Source organism: Primulina eburnea, chromosome 18, assembly GCF_022965805.1.
Source record: "Primulina eburnea isolate SZY01 chromosome 18, ASM2296580v1, whole genome shotgun sequence".
Classification (NCBI taxonomy): Eukaryota; Viridiplantae; Streptophyta; class Magnoliopsida; order Lamiales; family Gesneriaceae; genus Primulina; species Primulina eburnea.
This window is the reverse complement of record NC_133118.1, coordinates 31,978,028-31,989,611: the sequence shown is the minus strand read 5'-3', so window position 1 is coordinate 31,989,611 and position 11,584 is coordinate 31,978,028. Positions and strand designations below refer to the sequence as shown.

Here is an 11,584-nt window from a genome sequence, read left to right as displayed (position 1 = left end):
TCATCATTTACCAACCGTTGAATTCTATTAAGGTTAATATGACCAAGTCTCAAGTGCCACAAATAAGTTTCATTAGTGGGAGACAATTTAATTCGTTTGTTGGACTCAATGTGATGCAAAGAGCTGTCATCATGTTTTAAGACATATAAATCGTTATTCAAATGTCCCTTGCAAATAAGAGCTTTATTTAAGGTAATATCAACCACCATTTGTGAAAAATGGACATAATATCCTTGTCTAAACAATAAAGCAACAGAAATCAAATTTCTAGTAATCTCCGGAACATAATAACATTGTCTTAAAACCAAATGTTTATTATTCGAAAAATAAAGATAAACAATTCCAACAGCTTTTGCAGACACCACAGCCCCTGTGCCAACTCTTAGAGTATGTTCCCCTTCATTGAGGCTTCTGGTTACTTGGAACCCCTGCAAAGTATTGCATATATGATTAGTGGCTCCAGAATCTACAATCCAAGTATCAGTAGAATCAACCACTAAACAAGACTCAATAAAAGATAACTCACCACTACCCTGCTTCTTGGAAGCTAGATATCCTTGGCAGTTTCTCTTCCAATGACCCTTCTCTCCACAATGGAAACATTTTCCCTTAGGCTTGCCATCTACCTTGACTTTCTTCTCATTTTGTTGTGGACCCTTCTTGTTGGGCTTCTTCCTTTTATTCCCATTTTTACCTTTCGGCTTGGAATAAGACGGCCCAGCAGAAGCAACAACAAATGCATCACCAGTTTTAGTCTTAAAAACACTTTCAGCATTTTGGAGTTCCTTCATCAGCTCAGTCAGGGACATGTTTAGTTTATTCATGTTATAGCTAACTTTAAACTGTGAGAACATCTCAGGGAGAGTCTCAAGTGCCATGTCAACCTGTGTCTCTGATTTGATTTCAGCCCTTAACACCTCAGCCACGTTAAACTGAGCGATTAATGCAAGCATATGATCTCTCACGGGCGTCCCAGGTTTCATGCGCATGTTCATAATGGTTCGAATGGCTGCTTGTCGTGCCTGACGTCCTTGATGCTCAAACATTTCTTGGAGGCTATCCATGATTTTCGTAGCAGTGTCCATATTCTGATGTTTCTGTTGCAGCACATTTGAGATGGATCCCAAAATGTAGCAACGGGTCATATCATCAGAACTGATCCACTTATCATAAGCTTGCCTTTGAGCTGTCGTGGACTCCGTCGTAGGCACCAATGGACAGGGTTCATTGAGCACAAACTTGTGTTTCTCCGCAGTTAAGACAATCAATAAATTACGTTTCCAATCAATGTAATTTTCTCCGACTAGTTGGTTGTTGGTTAAAATCATAGACAATGAATTTCCAGACATTTTTCTGAAATTAAAATAAATTTAAATGAGCAATGCAATAATTAAAATTTCGTGTTATGCATGAAATGCATTTGTAGATCCCAAAAACTACTACAACACAGCAAATTACCTAAAACTCCAAAATACATAATTTTTTCTTTAGAAAAAAACATGTTATTTATAGCTAGGCTGGGACCCTCCCACTAAATTCAATATATCTAGCAACTCATGCAATATCAATTTAGTATTGCTTGATTTTGGCCATCAAAAATATTGTAAAAATATTCTATAGGAAATTCTCACAATATCATTGACTTAAGTGTATACCCTTAAATTAATTTATTTATCAAGTATCAAATTAATTATGTCATTTATAGGGTGGTCACAATTAATTTTACTATAAAATAATTATAATAATTAGTCCAATCAAGTAACCGAAACAATGTAGCCCTCCTATAGGGAGACCAATAAAATTGGCACGAGGCATACATAATTCTTACTAATGGACTAATAAGGGAGACCGTGGGCTTATTAAAAAATATACCCTCTCACACTTAATATTTAAACTTTAATTTTGGGTTTTATCCGATTAATAAAATCATGACTATTTTAACTCTTAAAATAGTTCAATTATTAATCAAAATATTTATTCTCCAAAATAGAATAAATAAAATTTTATGCATGACAATATGGTACTTAAAGCGGTGTTTATGCAATCCACGTGGCATGATACATGAATGAAAAATATAAGCAATAATTAAACAAGAACAAATTTATGGCTCATCCTAGACACAATAAAATTAAAGATCTAATTGAGCCCAAAAAATTGGCCCAACACTCCAATTCTTAAAAGTGTCCAGCCCAAGTTGATCCAGCAACTTGTTTGGCCCAAGAAAAACTCCAGATCCGACCCGAAGCCCATGACCCGAAACCCGCGACCCAGAACCCATTTCGACTTCTCTTCAACCCTGCAGCAAAAAAACGCCGCCGCCGCCGCTGCCCCCACGCCGCCGCTGGAATCGTCGGAAACTTGCCAATGCGAAGATTTACACCGCGCTAGTCATCCAGAAACCACCGAGACACCAAACCCATTTCGAAAACGAAAATCGGTGCCCGATTTTTCCAAGATCCAGCGCGAAAAATTTTGTGATTTTCGGATCTCAATCGCGCCCACTCCAACGTGAAGAACGACGCATGAGATGGACCGTAAGTCACTTCGCACTCGTTCCTCACCCTCGCGGCCGTGGCGTTCCAGATTTCGCGATCCAGATTTGCACTTTCATGGTGGTTTTTGGAAATTGCAGAACAGGCCCCTGACGATTTGAAGAAGGTGCACTCCGGTCCCTGGAATTCTTTGGACGAAATTGCAATCTGGTCCTTGTAGTTTTAATCGAAATTGCATACGGCCCTCCAATTCTTTAAACAGTAACAGAAAAGCCCAAATCCGAAAAAATACAATAAAATTGCACGAAAATAAACAAGGGGAAACATGGAGTCGTAATCCACCCCCTTGGTTACAGACTCGAAAATACGAAATACAATTTCACCAAAAAAACTAAGGCCATAAACTGTTCAAAAATTAAATAAATCAATCCATTCAAACCATAATCACATAAAACTAACACCGCTTTAAACTAAAACATGCATAAATAATTAATTAATTCGAAATACGCAAAACAATATCAAAACCCGTGGCTCTGATACCACTTGTTAGACAAGACCGAGAAGATCGGATCACAAAAATTAAATTCTTGTGATTTCAATCTTCTCCTTTTTTCACAGGATTGATTGTTCTACGTATTTAACACCAATCAATTAATTACAACACACAGGAAATTAGAGATTACCCTTGAAGCGTGCTTACGATCTTCCTCTGTACTGGATCTACGCTTCAAACCTCCAAGCCTTCTCTGGTGTTCTCTCAAACTCTAAACGTAGGATTGTGTGTGGTCACAAGTTACAATATCACATATATATATACAATATATTTTTGATATCTTGTAACAAAAAGATAACTAGAATATCTTTTAAAATATGAATTTAAATGGACAGAATATATTATACCATATCTAGAAGATTAGCTGATAAACTTCCATGTATAATTCTGTCTAGATAAATTTATCCCACATATACCATAAATTATAACTCATATAATTTATCTGAGTTTATATTAGAGCCACCAAAGGGACCTGATCGGATTCAATTAAATTAAGCTCCAATAAATTAATTTGATCCAATCAACTCATGATTTATCAAAATAATTTATTAATCTTATTCTATTCCACTAAAAGGATAAGACTGCACTCTCAAATTAATTGATATTACTGAAGCACAAAATCAATAATAATATCCTCTAATTTATCGACCCAACAGAAGGCTCATTACGGGTTCAGATATTTTCCTATAAATATCAGCAGCACCATAACTGCTCTCCACCTATATTTTCAGTCTCTGACTTGAACGTCAGAGGGGCTACGTTGGGACACCCTCCTGGCCCTCTTCTCACAGTTTTATTCGTTATTTCAACTTCAGGGCAATTTCGAAACCTGCGTCTAGACTAGTGACACTTGCTGGAATTGGACCATAAATTTCTCGTGTATATCACATAAATTTTTATATGAGATAAACTATCGTTAGTTAGATTCCGATACATGTAAATGGAATGCACAAAAACTCTGTTTAACGAGTCAATTGTGTGAGGCGAATCTCCTACGCACTTGACTCGACCTATGAAAAAGTATTTTTTTTAGTCCATTTTCGACGAACTGACATGTATTACGAATATAGATCCGTGTAACCGTTTCACAAAAAACATACACGATGAAACGTGAGATCGGAAAATAACATGAACCAATTTACACGTCTAAAATTATATATTGTTGAAGGTAAAATGGGAGCTTTATGAAAATTTAGATCGGATCAAGAAAATCAATAAAAGCATAAATAATTACAAGAAAAGAAATATGCTATCATAGAAAGAATATTATTAATATTTAATCATTTGTATTCTGAAGTGTTCAAAGATTTGTTATTCTAGAATTTATACACCCCAAAACTGGAGATTTTAGAGCTAATTAATCTTCCTGTATTTACAAATGGTGGAGAAAATCCAAGAACCATTTTCTTCTTTTTTTGTCCAAACATTTTTCTGTACAAGAATTCTTCCCAAGAAAACCAAAAAAAAGACAAAATATACATTACAACCAATCAAAATGAGTCAATACGAATATTCCATAGTCTGGAAACGATTCTTCAGAATCCCACTGTACAAAGCCACTCGATTCGCAGGCATATTTCTCCGTAATCCAAGCATCTCTTTCCCGCAACGATTGCTCTCAACTTCAGCTACTTTCTTGTTTCCCTTTTTGTCGAATTTCTCATTCGAGTCCCTTCTTGAATCCAGCTTCACGTCATCTGCGAATCGAACCCTTTTCCTCCTTTTTCCATCCCTTCTCTTCCCACCTAGACATGCAAAAATGTTGAATAAAAACCGTACAACATGCAAACCAGGGATTGATCCAAGAATATGATCCATTATAATTGCAAAACTTGAATAAATACCAGGATTGAATCTAGAACATTGATACAAAAAAAATTTGTCTTGTTTCTGGTTTTACCTGATGATAAACAAGATTTCAGTTCTTGTTTTCCATGGAGAGGGGAATCTTGATTTCTGGGAGTTGGGGAATATCTTTCGTGGAAAAGATTGAAGATGATTATGGTGCCAGCAGAGGCAGCCATGGCTGTGGCCAGGACCAGAGCTTGAGAAGTCAACATTTTAGCGCAGAAGAAAACAGGACCACAGAACCAAACAAATTGCTGGAATTGTAACGTATGGGGGGGCCTAAACAGGCTTTTATTTTTTGAATATGAAAATCTGGTGGGGTTGGTTGTTTGCGAGTTGGTATATTTATTTATTATTTATTATTTATTATTTATTATTTGTAGATATTGTTGCCTATGGTTTAGAGTGTTTGGTGGGGTAGTTTATCATTTGATCATGATCTCTTCAAAATCTTTATTTCTTGTCTTCTCTACTAGTATCAATCAATTAAAAGTCGATGACACCATTTTTTCTAAAACATAATGCATATATCATACATTTTTATCATACCATCTCACGAGTCAAACGTACATGTTACCGATCAAATTATCCTACTGTTTTTTATGTATAAAAAATTGGTGAATTAATGAGAAGAAACAGTCTGGAAAGAGACAATGCATTCATGGTTTTCATGTGTTATACCGAAGGTTCTTTCCAAAGTTGCGTATGATATTATTACATGTGGAGAATGTTGTGGAACATGTTTCTTTGGTTCTTTCTAGTTCCCTCTTGTTTTATGCGTATGTCTTTTTTTCTCATCAAAAAATATTCTTGACTTGCATAAAATATTATCAATGTTTATAGTTTCAAGTGATAGGAGTTCGTTTAAGCAAGATCTCGAATTTGAGTGTGCAGAAAGAACTATATGCATAGAACTTGTGATGAACCTGATCGGATTCCACTTGCTATTTGTCCATGATACAAAGGACAGCAGGTCCAAGAATGATAAAAACCCAAGTGTCCAACGTTCCAAGAAAGTACTAGGCAAAATTGAATTCTTGTACCGTAAGCAGACGATCATTGTTGACAACGCGAAGATTTGATGCCATATTTCTGCTATATTTATCATATATACGAGGTTATCATTTAAATGACATACGATGTAAATTTAATCCATATTTCAGTAAAACAAGCTAAAGTAAAATGCAAATGTAAGATATAAACTCGAGGTGCAAATACGGAAAACTGCATATTCAACACACATCAGTTCAGTCACAAAGCCGACAAAGATCAGAAACAACTCGAACCCTTAAAGAAACACAACATCTCTGCGGAATTAAAGCACGATATCCGCAGATCAGCACACAAAAACAACGCTTTTATTCGCAGGAAATAAAAGTTCATAGCTGGTTAAGATGACAAAATATATGCATGGCATTGTTGCACGTCTTAGGTGGTAAGGATAGGTGGGAGGTAGTCAGACTTTGTGCCAAGGACACGTGCTTTAGTGTCAGGGAAGAATTCAGTTCCAGGAAGCTCTGTAATATCGCCTTCACTGGCGATCCCGATGGGGTAGCGGAGCAAGTGACCGGGAAGATCCTTTTCAAGCTCTTCACACGAATAGAGATCCCAATACTTGTCAGCTATCTCATTCATTTTCAGAGCACATTCCTTGCTTCCCGGATGAAGAAACGTCTCGTCCAGCATGCCCAAATGCTCGTACCATAATGACATTCGGAAACCATGGATTTGGCCTCTTGCTGGCTGCCTGTTGGCTAAATGATAGGGTTGGTAGGCTCCCATGGCTATCTCCGAATCCCTAGCACCATCCATTGATCTTTGGTTGATGTTGGCTGATCCAATTATTATGTACTCGTCATCAACTGCAAGACAAGAAAGATTATCAGAAACCTGTAACAATCAGTTCATGGAGAGATTCAAACATCAAGCCAGAATTTATTACAAACCTATCAACATCTTGGCATGTACGTATATCATAAAACGGCGAGCCTCCTGCGCTTTCAGATAATCTGTATCAGGTTCTGGTTTTTCAGAAGGCTCGTATTCGCCACTTCTCTTGACCTCTCTATTCCCAAGGCAGAAGAACGTCAAGTAATTTCGAGGGTCCTCCACAATGCCTTTAGCTTGAAGAGCTAGAATGATGTCTTTATACATCATCTCCATTGTTCTCCTCTGCCAATCTAAGATAGCTTGAACAGATGCACTCTCTGGAATCCCTTCAGGCCACATAGGAACGACTATGTATACGGTGAACCTTTCTCCAGCCTCGATCTTACTAACAATCTTCAAAGAAAGTTCCTTAGGAATGAGATGCATAGCTCCAATATCTTCGACCTTAATATCATGGCCATCCCAACCGAAACAGCTTCCAAGAAAATACTGATTTTCGATGTAAATAAAATCTTTGGCCCGACGTATGGCATGAATATATGCATCTTGAATGCTCCTGTCAATTATATTATCTTTTCCACTAACGAGACCCGCTTTGGCCGCATCTTCTGGCGTTTCAGGGAATCCAAAGGCCGCCCCACCATCAATAGATCTGAACAATTGGACATTCCACGTCTCTTGATCATCGGGGTATGTAGCTGGCGATGGAGGAATAATAACATCCTCCAGATCCCTAAAGTTGAGTAATATATCCTTCCCACCTTGCTTCTTCCATCTCTGTTCAAAATTAAAGAGAACATCCCACGCAATTGGCCCTTCCAACCGAGAATGAATATCATGCCAAGGCTCCCTTGGCCCACCTTTCGTGATTACAGCTCCAGTGAAATTAGGCTGATGAAAATCATCGTGATGGGCTGTGTCTAGTGTCCTGAAAAGCGAATGGAAGGGAGTGTCGTATCTCCCATCACAAAGATCAATACCCCCAACAAAACTCACGATTCTCCTCCTCTCGTCCTCTCCATTAGGCAAACTACTATCCACCACAACAATCTTCTGATGATGAGTGAACATGGTAGAAATTTGTAAATCTTGAACAAAGCTTCCACCATCATCTGGATTACGAGGGCACAACACACAATGCACTTCAGTCCCTTGGAAGTAATGTTCAGTTTCTTCATCATGGGTAGCCATCAACCCATCTTTTTTCAGCAGACCAACAGAAGTTCTATCATCCCAAACAAGCATAATAACCTTCACGCCTTCACTTGCTTTCTTCTTAAGCAGCTCACCCAGAGTCGTATCACCTCCTTCCTTTTGCCTCCTAGAGTCTCGTATCAATGATATTTCTGTGTAGACTGACCATCCAGTGATGTAAATCAAATGTTTTGCATTGGTAATCGCATCAAAAACATCTTCCCAGCATCTGTGGGGCTCGTAATACTTTCCCCCAGATAGAGGGATCTTTGGAATAAATCGGTCTGGTACATGAGCATCCTGGTATAAAGAAACCCGACAACATTTTCTCTGAGCGAAGAAAGTATATGGAACCCCAGGATACTTGGAACTTTTAATTCCACGAGCCCAGTTACGATCTCGAGTCAAATCAAAAAACTGCAACTTTACATGGATCTTAGAACCTTCACTTATAGGATTCTTGTCATTGTCCAATATCTCAACCCACCTATCCACTTCTTCCCCTTCCATAAGCTCAGGAACAGGTACATAAGCTCTTCCAATTAAAGTGGCACCGATGGGATTGTCGTCTTTGACAGTGAATATCACATTTGATGCCATATGTGCACAGTAAATATGAAAAGACTCGTACCACCTAGGGTTACTAGGTTCGTTTTCAATAATTTTCGTTCTCCCAACTCTAGCCTTTTCTAAATCAATAGTTGCATAAATTTTTTGAGTTCCTTTGCCAATACCAATCGTTTCCTCAAAGTTCTCCTTGAGCTGATATAACATTAACCAATGATATTTATCAATATCGATCAACAATCAACACGACAGTCGATATAATAAACAGCAACTCGGGAAAAAATTAATGGAAATATTAATATTTTCATTAAATTAGCAGTATAACTATTGCAACAACAGTCAGACCTGCAGACCTGATATTATTCCATATACGTAAAGAGCATTAAGAAGGGGTGCACACTCCTGCTAAGTCTAACAAAGTGATGAATTTATAATCTGCAAGCTCTGTGAATTCCTTGCAGTGAGAACGATGATTGCTACAGAAAGACTCGAAAAAAACGAACAAAAGAACTTTCCATAATACAGTTCAAGAAATATTCTTCACGAATCTGATCAATGAAGTATATGATAAGATCAAGGACAAATCACATCGAGCAAGTTGAATTGAGTTAAAGCATCATCATCACCTAGGATTTTCTAAAAAGTACAAGTGTGTGTATATCCAAGCAAAGTCAATAAAATTCAAACAGCAACCATACCCAAGAAGATCAAAACACTATAGATCCTGAGGGAGTCAAATCAAACTATCAAATGCTTCCCAAGATCCCATCTCCATCTCCGGAATTCCACAAGCAAACGGCATATAACTAAACTTACACGAATCAAAGTCAAATCTTTACAAGAACAGATCCAACCCACATGGAAAAAATTGTAAAAACAGCGAAATCCAACAAAAAAGATAAAAGATTTAAACCAAATGAACGATGATTTTATACCTTGCTGAAAAAATTACCACCCCCTCCACTTCCCAACCTATCCACTTCATAGATCGTGACATGGAGAGTCCCATGAAGTAATACCTGAGCCATTTTTGTTCACCTGAATCACAAAAAAGAGCAAGAAGTTCCACATCATTTTCCAAACTCCAGAGGCAAACCATAAAATAAAAAACCCGCAGACCGTTTCCTAGTCAAAATCAAGAAAAATAAGAACCTTCAAACATTAGCATTTTTTTAACAAAAGAAAAATATCATAAAACCTTGCAAAGTGGGAAATTAATAGAAGGGTTTTGTCAGGCCAAAAAACGGAATGCTGTCCGATTATTACCGTGTGCAGAAGTCGGCAGAACTCCGAGAGGAATGGATTGTTTTTGCAGAGCAGCACGAGGCCTATCCACAAAGAGAGAGGATATTTCTATTTTTCGTTTATTAATAATTAATAATATTACTAATATATTAAGCCCGAATCTCTATGATATATATCCAAATTTTGTATGGTTTGCGTTGAAGATCCATTTTTAAATGAGTAGGTCTCATGTGAGACCGTCTCACGGATCTTAATCCGTGAGACGGGTCAACCCTACCCATATTCACAATAAAAAGTAATACTATTAGCATAAAAAATAATACTTATTCATGGATGACCCAAATAAGAGATCCGTCTCACAAATATGACCCGTGAGACCGTCTCACACAAGTTTTTGCTTTTTTAAATTATATAATATAATTATTTATATTTGTTGATTACTATAAAATAAATATTTTATAAACTTAACATTCTAAATCTGACAATTAAAGATGTTTAAACCCAATCGATAAGTAAAATTTTATATGGTTTATAGGTTTTAATTTTACTTTTTATATGTTTACAATTTGAAATTTAATCTGGTATATAATTTTAGTTGACAATATTAATTGATTACGAAGATAATAATAATAATAATAATAATAATAATAATAATAATAATAATAATAATAAGACGATATCATATATATTCATATCTGTGAGATGAGTTGACCTGATTAATATTTAGAATGGAAAGTAATAATTTTGTAATAAAAAATAATATTTTCCAAAAATCAGATTGGATAAAAAAATCAAGCTAACAAAATTGATATATATTACGTTCTCATTTATGAATTTTGTGTAATAATTATTATTAATTATTAGACAGTTGCTTTATTTGCAATTGGATACATCATTAAAAAAAATCAAGTACATATTATTATCAAAATAAATATCATTATTAGAGTATGGTGGTGGCTGCTTGCTCGCTTCTCTAGCAATTATGTCACATTAATTTTTTGAAATCCCATATCTAGATTATGACAAAAACTTGTGTGAGATAATCTCACGGATCGTATTTTGCGAGACGGGTCTCTTATTGGTCATCTATGAAAAAATATTACTTTTTATTGTGAATATCAGTAGGTTGACACGTATTACAGATAAAGATTCATAAGACCGTCTAATAAGAGACGTACTCCTAGAATATATATATATATATATATATATATATATATATATATATATATGTATGTATATTCTATATTATATATTGAGACACAACTCATTATTAATATGGTCAAATTACACCAAAGTAATATTATTACCACATTCATCAATTATATGAAATATATTTTATATATTCTTAGAATACCTTTTTTCAAATCTTTCAATATTATATTTATCTATATATTTTCAAATTCAGTTATATCTTTATCTATGTTTTTAAATTTTTAGATAATTATATAATAGAAATCTGGACGCGGCCTATATTTGGCATTGGAGGGAGGAGGAATGTGAATTTGCCGACAACTCGAAAGAAATAGACGTTTGTACATTATGGAACATAGCCGGTTAGACACCTCTGATCGCATCATCGATCATGATATTCTACTTAACATGGATACCTTAATTTTTATTTTTATTTTAAGTATCGGATACGTCAAAATCCGTATCATTGACTTTGTTTAGGGTTGACCATCATCCAGATACATTTTGGACACGGCGAGGACACGTCATAGACACGCATGAATACGTTTTTCGGATACGTTTGAGCAAAATTGCAAATACAATTTCTAGGGACTAAAAGAAAATA

The 11,584-nt window shown here is 35.9% G+C and overlaps 2 protein-coding genes across 3 annotated transcripts; both read right to left on the bottom strand.

Annotated features, from left to right (window-relative positions):
• Positions 1 to 4,414: 4,414 nt before the first annotated feature.
• On the bottom strand, positions 4,415 to 5,185 carry LOC140819719 (uncharacterized). The gene is made up of 2 exons (XM_073179899.1): positions 4,946 to 5,185; positions 4,415 to 4,790 (listed from the first exon to the last, which is right to left on the bottom strand). The coding sequence occupies exons 1-2, from the start codon at positions 5,103 to 5,105 to the stop codon at positions 4,546 to 4,548; spliced, it is 405 nt and encodes a 134-aa protein (XP_073036000.1). The 5' UTR covers positions 5,106 to 5,185; the 3' UTR covers positions 4,415 to 4,545.
• Positions 5,186 to 6,066: 881 nt separating this feature from the next.
• LOC140820273 (phospholipase D alpha 1) lies at positions 6,067 to 9,894 on the bottom strand. Of its 2 annotated transcripts, none has more exons than XM_073180613.1 (4): positions 9,811 to 9,894; positions 9,480 to 9,582; positions 6,840 to 8,739; positions 6,067 to 6,755 (listed from the first exon to the last, which is right to left on the bottom strand). In XM_073180613.1, exons 2-4 carry the CDS (start codon positions 9,570 to 9,572, stop codon positions 6,322 to 6,324), a joined length of 2,427 nt encoding a protein of 808 aa, XP_073036714.1. In that variant the 5' UTR covers positions 9,573 to 9,582; positions 9,811 to 9,894; the 3' UTR covers positions 6,067 to 6,321. The 2 variants fall into 2 exon arrangements, with proteins under 2 accessions (XP_073036714.1, XP_073036715.1); XM_073180614.1 differs by having other exon boundaries at positions 9,743 to 9,871.
• Between the last annotated feature and the right edge of the window lie 1,690 nt (positions 9,895 to 11,584).